This window comes from Austrofundulus limnaeus, unplaced genomic scaffold (assembly GCF_001266775.1).
Source record: "Austrofundulus limnaeus strain Quisiro unplaced genomic scaffold, Austrofundulus_limnaeus-1.0 Scaffold470, whole genome shotgun sequence".
Classification (NCBI taxonomy): Eukaryota; Metazoa; Chordata; class Actinopteri; order Cyprinodontiformes; family Rivulidae; genus Austrofundulus; species Austrofundulus limnaeus.
Window position 1 is genome coordinate 157,775 of NW_013952872.1, and position 13,069 is coordinate 170,843.

The 13,069-nt window shown below is 40.8% G+C and overlaps 1 protein-coding gene across 2 annotated transcripts; it reads right to left on the reverse strand.

Moving 5' to 3' along the window:
* Positions 1–2,053: 2,053 nt before the first annotated feature.
* gfi1aa (growth factor independent 1A transcription repressor a) lies at positions 2,054–11,092 on the reverse strand. Of its 2 annotated transcripts, XM_014025347.1 has the most exons (7): positions 10,953–11,092; positions 9,134–9,273; positions 8,846–9,028; positions 7,790–8,148; positions 7,579–7,716; positions 4,813–4,978; positions 2,054–2,461 (listed from the first exon to the last, which is right to left on the reverse strand). In XM_014025347.1, exons 2-7 carry the CDS (start codon positions 9,243–9,245, stop codon positions 2,283–2,285), a joined length of 1,137 nt encoding a protein of 378 aa, XP_013880801.1. In that variant the 5' UTR covers positions 9,246–9,273; positions 10,953–11,092; the 3' UTR covers positions 2,054–2,282. The 2 variants fall into 2 exon arrangements, with proteins under 2 accessions (XP_013880801.1, XP_013880802.1); XM_014025348.1 differs by lacking the exon at positions 10,953–11,092 and having other exon boundaries at positions 9,134–9,482.
* Positions 11,093–13,069: the final 1,977 nt, after the last annotated feature.

A 13,069-nucleotide genomic window follows, 5' to 3' on the forward strand; every position in this document is an offset into this window, starting at 1 on the left:
GTCATCATTTACCCAGAATGCTTTGTGAGTAAATAAAATGGCCCCGTCCGTGTTAAAATATATTTTTAAACTTTTAGTTTAAAAATGATTAAAACTTAACAGCCTACAGTATTTTTACAGTCTTTATTTTACAGCTAAAATAAATGTTTAACAAATAAAGTCTAATGTTACAACTAATCATGGATCCATTTAAGGTCTTTTCAGGGGTACTGGAGAAAAGAGTCTGATCGATGAAATCCCTGATTCAGGTGGAATATTGTGAGTTAGGAACCTGCTGTGGAACACTGGACAAGCTCTTTACCCTCACTAGGGTCCTTGAGGTTTCATGGGAGTGCATTTAACCGTGTTCCACCAGATAAACTCTTTAGGCTACGCAAGTATGGAACTGTGGGTCCGTTGTTACGGGTCATTTAGTCTCTATAAGCGGTGTCAGAGTCTGGTCCTCATTGCCGGCAGTAAGTCAGACCCCTTCAGGGTGGGAGTTGAACCCCACCAGGGCTGCCTGTTGTCACAGATTCTGTTCATAACTTTTATGGACAGAGTTTCTCAGTGCAGCCAGGGGGCAGAGGGAGTGCGGCTTGGTGGTCTCAGGATTTCATCTCTGCTGTTTGCAGATGATGTGGTTCTGTTGGTGTCATCTTCAGCTCTCAATGGAGCGGTTCACAGCTGAGATGAGGCAATTGTCCTCAGTCAGAAAAGTGTGGACTGCTCTATCTGGGTTGGGGGTGAAGGTCTGCCTCAAATGGAGGAGTTCAAATTTGGGGTTTTCTTTTTTTCATTAGTGAGGGAAGAATGGAGTTTCTGCAGTATTGTAGACTCTGTACCAGTCTGTCGTGGTGAAGAGGGAGCTACCGGTCAGTCTACGTTCCTACCCTCACCTGTGAACCTATGGGAGTGACCAAAACAACATAACTGTATCTGTTATGTTATAAAATGAGTTTTCTCTGCAGGGTAGCTGGACTCTGAGTTCAGTTCTCCAGGACAGAATCAGAGAAGAGCTGCTGGTCCATCAAGAGGAGCCAGTTGAGGTGGTTCATCCTGCAAGGATGCCTAGTCTAGACATGTCCAGAACACTCTGGAGGCAGCAGGATGCCTCCAGAGTGTTCTGGACATGTCCAGACTGGGCAGAGACCCCTGAGAAGACCTGYGACATGCTGGAAAGATTTGTTTCTGCTGTTCTGTGAACACCTCAGAGTCCGAGAGAGGTGCTGTGGAAAGTGAGGTCTGGACCTCCCTGATCAAACTACTGCCCCTGAAGAAGAGGACGTTGATGGATGGAGATAAAGCTAAATTGAACAAAACCATTGCTAGAACTCAAGTAGGGGTCTCTGCGGACGAGTGGGCGTGTCACAAGGAAAGGCGATTCTAAAGCGACACACCTGATTTGACGGACTTTGTTAAAGGGACACACCTGACTGGACAAGCAAAAAAGGGGCGTCACCGTATGGCACCACCTGATTGGACAAGAACAAAAGGGGCGTTACTGTACGGCACGTTTTCTGGAGACCCCTACTTGGGTCACATTTCTCCTGGTTAACCTTAGTGTTGGGGGTCAGGGTCAGGCTGTGTAGAGGTCAAGCAGGATCTAAGGGTCTTGTAGGCCTCGTAGCCCACAGTGTTTATGCTTTAGACACGCCCACTCTTGTGACACGCCCACTTTGATTCCGCAGATAACCCCTTCTAGAATTAGCTAAACTGTTACTATAATCTAAGATCAGCAAAATTATAATCAAAACTAAGAATTAGAAAAATAAAAGTTAAAGTTAGAAGACTAAAAAGCTAAATGTAGGAGAAGCACAGCTAAAAGCTTGAATTAGATCAAATCTAAAAGTCCGTGACAAAAACAGCCCATGTACTGAAGTAAACGGTGTTTTTGAATGAATGGAAAAACTCAAAATGGATTTCTATGGGGACATTTTTGGAAATAACATGAAATAATTTAAAGTATAAATATAAACAATAACTACACCTGATTGAACCAAACAGTTTGATCTACAACCGGTTAAAGAAGCACAAACTAATAAGAAACAATGAAACTAAAGAAATCAAAAAATTCTTTAAGTTCATTTTTAATCCATCACTATAAAACAGGTTGAATATTAACAGCTGATTAAAATATTTAGCTTTGGAAATATAATGTTTGGTTTCTCTTTTTACCAATAATAACATTGAAAAGACAAATGATAAATAAAAATGTGAAGTTAAATAAGAAAACATCAGGTCAGAACAGCAAACCAACCCATGACCTGAGGAGCTCAGAGTGAGCGGGAGGAGAATTCGGCTCATTTCAGTCCGTGCTGCGTCTCCTTGTGTCTCCTCAGGTCCACCTTCCTCTGGAAACCTTTCCCACACAGGTCACAGCCGAAGGGTTTAAAGCCTGTGTGCTTCCTGCTGTGAGTGATCAGGTTGGAGCTCTGACTGAACGCCTTCCCGCACACCTGACATTTATGTGGCTTCTCACCTGAAAAACAACAGCAAGTTCAGCTGGAGCAACGCTGACAGCTCAGCTTCTCAAGTAGCTGAAAACAATGCTAACAGTAGCAGCTGAAAGTTAAAAGAAGCTAGCTAAAAGCGCATCTTACACTAAAATTAGCAAAAGGTTAGCTAAAAATATAGCAAGAGGTGAAATTAGCATATACCAAAAACAGATAAAATTAGCCAAACATATGCTAAAAGCTAAAAAGTAGCAAAATATAAACTAAAAGCTAAATAAAGATAGCAAAAGAATAATCTAAAAGTAGCAAAATGCAACTAAATGTTGCAAAACGTCATCCAGATGCTAAAAGTAACCAAAGGCCAGACAAAAGTGGCAAAAATATAGCTAAATATAACAAGTCTAGCTAAAAGCTAAATGTTACAATGAGATGGCTAAAAAGGCTAAATGCTAGCTAAAAACAGCAAAAGACTAGCTAGATGCTTTAAGCAGCAAATGGCTAGTTAAAAGTAGCAAAAGCTGAAATTAGCAAACTGATGCCAAAGCTACAAAAATGAGGTAAAATTAGCCAAACAGAAAATGCCAAAAATCTGGAAAAGTGACAAATGTGTAGCCTAAAGCTAAATATAGAAAAAGACTAGCTAAAAGTTGAAAAATTGTAGCTAAAATTTTGCAAAACGTTAGTCATAACCTAAAGGTTACAAAAAAGCCAAAACTTTAGCTAAATGTAAAAAGTCTAGCTGTGGCATACGGTGGTTAAAAAGGCCAAATGCTAGCTAAAAACAGCAAAAGGCTATCTAGCTCTAAGTAGCAATTGGCTGGCTAAAAGTAGCAAAAGCTGAAATTAGCAAACTGATGCCAAAGCTACAAAAATGAGGTAAAATTAGCCAAACAGATGCTAAAAATTTGGAAAAGTGACAAATCTGTAGCCTAAAGCTAAATATAGAAAAAGACTGGCTAAATGTAAAAAACTTGTAGCTAAAATATTGCAAAACGTTTGTCATGAGCTAAAGGTTACAAAAAGGCCAAAACTTTTAGCTAAATGTAAAAAGTCTAGCAGTAGCCTATGGAGGCTAAAAAAGCCAAATGCTAGCTAAAAACAGCAAAAGGCTATCTAGCTCTAAGTAGCAATTGGCTGGCTAAAAGTAGCAAAAGCTGAAATTAATGAAATGTTGCCAAAGTTAGAAACATATATGTAAAATTAGCCAAACAGATGCTAAAAGCCATGAACAAATCTGTAGCCTAAAGATATAGCAGACTAGAAGCTTTAAGCAGCAAATAACTGGTTAAAAGTGCCAAACATATGCTAAAAGCTAGAAAGGTTGCTAAACAGTAGCTAAAAGCTAAATGTAGCAATTAGTTAAAAGTAGCAAAAAAATCTCTAAAAGCTGTAAAACAGTAGCTAAAACTTAAAAGCAGCATAAACGTCAGTAGATTTGAAAGAGACCAATGTTTAAAAATATTTAAAATAAATTCTGGAAAACATTTGTGATTAAAATTCTTTATTTTGAGAAGTTTAAAAGTCACACAAACCCAAAAATCCCAGCAGTCTGTCGAATGAATTAACTGATTTATGAAGAAACTCTGGAATTAAACTAAAAACTGGAGAAAAACTATAAATGAACAAAGTGATCATTGGTTCCTCACCTGATTTCTAACCTGTTTCCTCACTTCCTTCCTGTTTCCCAGAGTTCTAAAGTAACTAAGTACAAATACTTTGTTACTGTACTTAAGTAGAAATTTTGGTTATCTGTACTTTACTTGAGTAATTATTTTTCAGCGTACTTTTTACTTTTACTCTTTACATTTTTACACAATTATCTGTACTTTCTACTTTTTTTTAAAAAGGTAAGAGGTAGAAAGTCGTTACTCCTGTTTAATTCTGAGTTATTACTTAAAAAATCCTGTCCTGATAAACTGTGTCTCCTATAGAGTGAATTTAATTGTGTTTGGATGAGAAGTATAAATATATACCATTCTGACACACTATTAGCTTGTACACAACCCATCACAGCTGCACGCTGTTAGAAAATATATTTTTGGAGAAGTCACCTCTCATTAAATGTCATTTTGTAAAATCTAACTGCTCACTTTTACTCAGTACTTTTACTTTTAATACTCAAGTAGATTTTGTGTCAGAAATTTACTTTTGATACTTAAGTACAAAAAATATCAGATACTTTAAGACTTTTACTGAAGTAATATTTTTAGAGAAGACTTTAACTTTTACCAAAGTATTTTTATGATAAGATACTTGTACTTTTACTGAAGTAATATTTTTAGAGAAGACTTTAACTTTTACCAAAGTATTTTTATGATAAGATACTTGTACTTTTACTCAAGTATCACTTTGAGGTACTTTYCTGCTGRTTCCTGACCTGTGTGGATGAAGGTGTGCTTCTTCATGTCGGACTTCTGGTGGAACCTCTTCCCGCAGTACTGGCAGGGGTAAGGCCTGGTGTCTGAGTGGATGAGCAGGTGCGTGGAGAGCGTGGAGGACCGCTTGAAGCTTTTCCCGCAGATTTTGCAGCTGAAGCTCCTCTCCTGCAAGAAATATAAAGCTTTCAAACAGACTTTGAACCATTTTGGTGTTTTCAGGTCAGCTGTAGGGTTATTTTCTAAGAGGTTCATTAATTAATTATGTTTAGTGGAGACCGGGGACAGTAGCAACAAGGGACGGTTGCAACAGGTAATTTTTCTCCAAACAGAAACATAGAGTGATGACACTCACACTGTACATGCTCAGTTAGATGTCCCACCTTGTAAAGAAAAAGTAAACAGATTCAAAAACTGATCCAGGATTTATTTGAAAAAACTGTTTTTGAGGAACCAAAGTATTTTTTTCTGTCCAGCTTTATTTTTGTTAAACTGTTGTCACTGTTTTTGTGATCCAGCTCAAACTTAAATGGTTTAAACAAGTGATCTGTTGACTTTTAACTAATCTAGTTAACATGTATCCAGATGAGCTMATTTAGCTAACACATGAGGTTTTATCATGGCTGACAGGAAGGGGGACAGTTGTAACAGTTGTTGTAACTGTCCCCATACGATAAATCCATATAAAACTAGGGGTGTAAGAAAATATCGATACACTGAAATATCGCGATATTTCCACAGTGTCCAAAACAACAGGACGGGTCCTCCGAAGGCCGAATTCGTCGGCCGCATACGTCACAGCGCCGCGACGAAGGACGTCCAAAACCGAAGACTCCTCCGATGCGGCCGACAAATACGTCCTTCCTTTGGCCCGAACCTAAGGACAGGTCTGATGGATCCTTCCCGGCCCAGCATATCCCATAATGCATTGCGGCCCGACTGGAGATTTGTTTAAGCTAGTAATGGCGGACGAAGCGAGAGAAAAAAATATATTTTAAATAAAAATATGGTGATATGGAAATTTAAAAAATTTAGCGGTTGTAATTCTAATACTTTTATCATTTGTATGGACATGTTTTTAAATATTACTTTTTCGTCATAAAAAACGCGAAATAAACATGAACCTACAGCGGGTCAATTAGTTCTTCAAATGATACCTTTAAGTTAATTTTATAGTTTTGTGATATTAATAATGCTAATGTATTGATAATTTTTCTAGTTTTGATTTAAGTTTGCTTGTTTAGCGTCGTCACAGTTGCTAAGTGACATGACGTACGCCGGGGTAAGGAGGGGATGCTAGACCGTCCAAATTCACAGACTCTTTTTTTTCCGGTCTTCCCGGTCTACCAAGGACCCGGCCCGCCGCGACCGGGTAGTCTGGGTCCTCCGGAGGACCCAGCCTGTCGTTTTGGACACAGCCTTCATTTCCTGATACTGTATCGATATTCTAAAGCCCTGTATCGATTTTTTATTAAGGTTTAAAATGTCAACTTTCCTGCCAGCCGTTCATTTTTATGTTGTAGTTCAGCCTCTGACCACTAGTTGGCAGCAGTGAGCCAGACATTTGGCTCCTCTACCTCTTGAGGTAGAGGCTATTGTTAAGTGTTGGGTGACCATATTGTAAATTAATATTAAAAACTAAAAGCTGCAAAATATATATTTTCAAACTATTTATTGGCAAATTTAGTCTAATAATTGAAAACATGGATGAAATAAGAAATATGAAACAAATAAAATAAAACACATACAAAGCAGAACACAGCTAAATGTATCAAAAGCATGTCTGTGTAATATTAGAATTTTCTGGGAAAATGAACTTTGGTTTTTCGTTTTTTTCCCCTGTAAGAGGTTTTTATTTAACAAGAGTTTTTGGACAAAAAAATCACAATATATCGCCTTGCTTATAGTATCGCAATATATCGAGATAAATGGTATCGTGACCCCTCTGTCATGATATGAATCGTATCGACAAATTCTTGCCAATACACAGCCCTATTACAAACAGAGCACATACAGATGAGATTAACATGTTGACATTAAGTTTACACTTAAAAGGGTGTTGGGTATTCATGACAGTTTTATAGTTTAAAACATCAAAGTGTTTAAGATGTATTTTCTACAGTTGTTGTTTTCAACAATGGTTTTAAAATCCCAGTTTGTTTAATGTAAATGTTACATAATGTAGGCGTACAGTGACAATAGACAAAACTAAAGTTAATTGTCTCACAAACTGATCTATTATTGTCTCTAAAAGTCAACTGTATTTTATATCAATTAGTTTTTGACATCTGTATATAAGGTCTACTCATRAAGGCTAATCTATATTCATCATTTGATCAAAAAGAATAAATAAATAACACTGTAATATCATTATAACTTACAGTTTTTATTAATTTAGCCATAATATAAACATAAAAATAATAAACCTTTAATTTACAGTGAAATATATTGTATTAATAATATGTTGTAACCACCCCCAAACAATGTTGCAACTGTCCCCGGCCCCGGGGTCAGTTGCAACATCTGACTTTTCATTTTCAAATGCAAATAGTGAAGAATGTCCATGATTTAATCATCTATAAATGGTTTTAACTATTAACAGACAGATGTAAGTTTATTGTATTAAATTTTGGTTTGTCTGATTCAAACCTCTCAGGAACAGAGTCAGATGAAAAACGTGTTGCAACTGTCCCCGGTCTGCCCTACCAGTAAAACCATTGTCTGGACTCTGCTGGGCTCCAGCTCAGGCCTTCAGGCCTCAGACTGACCTGTGAGTGGACCGCTCGGTGCTGATCCAGGCTCACTGCGTGTCCAAAGGTTTTCCCGCAGATCCCGCACTCAAACGGCCTCGTGCCGCTGTGCGTGCGCCGCACGTGAACCTCCAGGCCGTGCGGAGTGGAGAACACCTGCGGACAGAAGCCAGGTGAGCCTTTAACCCCGCCCACAGGTCGAGGGAGCCCCTCAGAGCCGCTGCTGTACCTTACAACACTTGATGCACTTGTAGGATCCGTTCGGCTCCAGGGCGGACAGGTCCAGGTCCAGGTCCAGGTCCTCCTCACACTTGATCTCCGGCTGCTGGAGCTCCTCCCCGTCCCGCATCCTGCAGAGTCTGCGGGCCGCGTGGGAGAAGTCCCGGTAACACCCGGCCCCGAGGTCCCGCTGCGCGTAAACACGCTCCCCGCTGGCGTCCTCCGCGGCGGGGGAGCGAGGCCCCCCGTGGTCCCGGAGGTGGCGCTGAGCCAGCAGCCGGAGCTCCGYGCCGGAGTATGCTGCGGCCCAGGGGTAAGAGAAGAGCGGGATGCTGAAGTCCGCGGAGGGGTTGGGGCAGTTCTCTGAATCTGCGGGGCATTAGGAGGGTTATATGAGAGGGACTGCTTTTACATCACTTATTAAATCAGAGGTTCTCAAACTGGGGTCCCAGGACCCCCAGGGGTCCGTGAAAAGTATCTTGGGTGTCCTCAAAAAAAATTTCACTAAATTGTTAATTTGGTTTTTATTTTTTAAAATGCATAGAGAACAATAAACGAATAAAAGAAAAACAATAAACTAAGTAAAAAAAATACATATTTCCATGGCATTTAGGGGTTGAAATGACAATAAATTATGTTTTAAAACAGACTGGGGTTTATATGAGGGGTAAGGGGTCCCCAGACCCAAAAGGTTTGAGAACCCCTGTTTTAAATGACACAAAAAACCTTTTTTAAAATATCTAATTTATTTAGAAAACAGATTAAAATCAGATTTTGTTTTTCAGTAGAGTTTTACATTTTCATGTCTAAAATAAAACTTACATTTCCAGATTATTTCCTCTGAATTTTTGTTCATAATGAAAAGTCCTGAAACATCTCAGTGATCCAGGTAGAAAAATAAAAACAAGTTCAGGAGGCCTTTCTACTTTAATGAAACGTTTGGTTTCTCCTCCAACAGACCATCTGAGACTCATCAAAGAAGAAAATATTCAACTTTTTTAAACGATAAACACCAAAAAAATGTCCTCAAACTCTCCTGAGTTTTTGTCTGGACCTTTGTGCCCACCTGGTGAGGAGGATGGAGACGGTGGTCTCCAGAAGTCACAGTCCGAGGACCGGTCGCACCCGCTGCCCCTGCAGCTCAGCGGGGAGCTGGAGGACAGCGACCCCGGGGACCCGCGCTCAGCCCCGCCGCTCCCATCCTCCTGCAGCTCCAACCCGGACACGACCTCCTCCTGAGACCTGGTCGCTGCACGGAGAACATAAATGTTTGGTTTTGTTTTGATCATCTCCCTGTACAACACCTCGAGCTCGTTCGGCCTTCCGTGCGTAATTACGCACGGAATGAACCCACCTGCGCACACGCGAGCCAGAATAGCGTCCAGCCTGCTGCAGTCATCGTCCAGGCAGCGGGGCTGGTGGTAGCTGTGGGCCCGTTTACTCTTCACCAGGAAGGACCTCGGCATGCTGACACCCCCTCCTCTGACCTGCTCTCTGGACAGAATGGAGCACCACTGCTTGTCAGGAGAGWCGGGGTTGGGATTTTTGGCGGGCCATTACGCATGCGCAAAGAGGCCGGTTCGTTTACCAGGTGTCGCCGGGCAGGTGGCCAAAAAAACTAAAGATTAGGTAACCCCCGCGGGTCCAGTCAGACACYGCACAGAGGAGCAGACAGAACCTGCTGTGGCGCTTTAAACCTACTTTAAAAGTGTTGTAGCAGGAAATGTAACTGATTCCTCACTGAAAGGTTCAGATTCAATTAAACAGAACAGAATATAAAGAAATACTGTAAAATTGACCAGTTAAATAAAGTTTGCTGAAGCAGATTTTTGAGAAGAAGGAACTGAAGAAATCTAATTTAAAAAGTAATATTTAGCTACTAAAAGATCAAACTGTACCTGAACAGTTCAAACAGATGYGAACCTTTTAGTGGGTTTGATATTATTACAACGAGTAAAACACATTTCTGGTTTAATAATTAAAGTTCAGATAAAATTAATTTGTAATAAAATAGTTTGGATCATTTTCTGCTCAGAGCTCTGATGGATAAATGACCTGATTGTTTGCCTGCTTGAAAAGTGATCCTGTTAATGAGACGCATGTTGAACAGCCTGCAGGTTGGCAGCACAGGTATCACTTTACAGGTAGGCTGACTTCAGCCTGATTGGTTTACATCAGTGGACGACCCCCTCCTCTCCCAGGTAACACTCAGTTCGCCCGAACAAAATCCAAGAACAGAGCTGCATGGAAAGATGAGAACCATGAAATCATCAGCCCCACTGCTCTGTCTGTTAGCAAAATATCTCCTAATGAACTGAAATAAATGAAGGCGACTCAGTCGGTTTTACAGACACTGACCTACGCTCTGAGATGAAGCAGCAGGTGAGATTTCAGCAGAAATCTTACAGGTTCAGAGCAAACTGCTGCATCGATTTGTGTGTGTGTGTGTGTGTGTGTGTGTGTGTGTGTGTGTGTGTGTGTGTGTGNTAATATTTAGCTACTAAAAGATCAAACTGTACCTGAACAGTTCAAACAGATGGGAACCTTTTAGTGGGTTTGATATTATTACAACGAGTAAAACACATTTCTGGTTTAATAATTAAAGTTCAGATAAAATTAATTTGTAATAAAATAGTTTGGATCATTTTCTGCTCAGAGCTCTGATGGATAAATGACCTGATTGTTTGCCTGCTTGAAAAGTGATCCTGTTAATGAGACGCATGTTGAACAGCCTGCAGGTTGGCAGCACAGGTATCACTTTACAGGTAGGCTGACTTCAGCCTGATTGGTTTACATCAGTGGAGGACCCCCTCCTCCCCCAGGTAACACTCAGTTCGCCCGAACAAAATCCAAGAACAGAGCTGCTTGGAAAGATGAGCACCATGAAATCATCAGCCCCACTGCTCTGTCTGTTAGCAAAATATCTCTAGAACTGAAATAAACGAAGGCGACTCAGTCGGTTTTACAGACACTGACCTACGCTCTGAGATGAAGCAGCAGGTGAGATTTCAGCAGAAATCTTACAGGTTCAGTGTGTGTGTGTGTGTGTGTGTGTGTGTGTGTGTGTGTGTGTGGGAACAGAGTTTGTTTGATGCAGCTGCAGTAAGTGAGAGAAGTGCAAGCAGAAGGCAGATAGTGGAGGCGTGAAGCTGAAACACATGTTCCATACTCACAGAGCAGAGCAGGTACCAGCTCTGAGGACACACACACACTCACACACACACTCGCACACACACTCACACACACTCCGTCCTGATGGGTCCAAACAGTCCTGTGAGCTGCAGAGAGACACTGACTTCTGTAACACACTTCAGCTCTGTCCCCTCCTCTCTCACACACACACCCCTCCCTCAGATATGAATTTTCCTGTTAATCAGCCATCACACACACACACACACACACACACACACACACACACACACACACACACACACACACACACACACACTGATTCATGTTTTGATTAAAAAAGCAGCATGTGACCGTTCTGCATTTGCATCTCACAGAAATAAATCATGTTGCTGTTTAGACACGACTTCCTCCTCTGATTGGGGGCTCACAGCTCACACTCTGAACCTGATTTCACATCAGCTCTTATCAATCATTTAACCTGTTTTATAATTCGATATAAGAACAAGAAAAATGTCAGAGGAACAAGTTATGGAAACCTGCATGCATTGTTTTGATCACACACTGTATAAAAACGTCTCATTTCTTCTCTAARGGRTCACCTCAGTTTAAATGTTCAGCTGTTTGAATATTTCTAAAGAAAAACTCCAGAGTTTAGACTTCATCTGATGTGGAGAAATGATTTGGTTGAACATTTAAAGCAGGCCAGGCCAACCAGTAGATCGGGATCTACCAGTAGAGCTTTAGCTGGTTAGCAGTAGCTCACGGAGCAATGGATCACGGAGCTTGTAGAACGCAACATTGTTTAACATTGCAGCCTTAAATGCACTCTTCGCAACATTTGTTTAACATTGCAGTCTTCAACGCACTCTTTGCAATGTTTGTTTAACATTGCATTCTAGAACGCACCCTTGTCAACATTTGTTTAACATTGCATTCTTGTGCGCTCCAGTCTCGCTAGTTTTGGGTGCTGTGAAACAGCACTCCGAACATGGTCTTGCGAGATTAGGGTCATGTGTTAAAACATGGCAGCGAGGCGGAAAAAAAAGATGAACGAAAGACAGCTAACAAGCAAATAAAAACATATTATTTTCACCTGGAGTGGGAAGAGGACTCATATGTAATTCGAGCGCTGCCTTGGCTTGTCCAAAAAGGATAACGTGGAATAGCATTTCTTTCAAAATAATGCACAGACGCTACGAGGCGGATTTCCCCTCCTAAGGTAAGGCTGCTATGCTAATTCAGCCCCGTACCTGCCTCAACACACGTCTTTCAGCGAAGACGAAGTTATGAAAGAAGCGTTTGATGCTGCAGACTTGCTTTTCCATGATTTTAAAAATAAAAGTGAGATTGTGGCTGCTATAAAGATGTGCAGTTGTCCACCAGGATGGTCCAAATTTGTGTCCGTGTTTCAGTCTGGACTGCTCTGGTGTTGAAAATGAGTTTTGACTCCGCAAAATGACATTGGGGTCAAATCCAGAGCAACAAGTCACATGGATGGAGAGTTATGGAGTCTGCTTTCTCTCACATGAAAATCATCAAGTCCAAGAACAGATCCACAAAGACTGGTGATCATCTGGAGACCTGCTTACACCTCAACCACCTCATACTGRCRYCCTATGAGACCCTYMCCTCRTCTCAGTGTCAGAAGTCCCACTAAGGTAGACATACATTTATTTTTATATAGCTTCTTGCATAAAAAGTTGTCTCCTCTAGACTTGTCACGATGTGTCTGTATGTTGTTTCTGTATTACATTTTAGACCAGACTAGTGTCTTATACACTGACTGGCACCTTTGTGTTATTTATTTATTTTGCAGTTTGAGTGTGCCCTTGTTTTCCGTACCTGGCGTGGCTTTGTATGTGTGTCTTGTCTTATAGGTGGTGAACCAGGTGGAACTCTTTGAATGGTCTGGAGCCGGCAGTCTGGACCAGTGAGGGACTGAGCTCTTCAACACCTACAGATGACCCCATCCTACATGCTGCAGATTGAGGTTTGAAATAGTTGTTGGAGGTTTGTGAATCTGCACCATCGTAAGTCACTTTTTTGTAATAGTATAAACAAGAGAGTTTTAAATTGTGTGTTTTGACTTTAGTGTTTTGTTTTGTTTTTCCTCCCCTGTGTGGAGAGAAGAGAGGAGAGTTCTTTGAATAAATGGAGA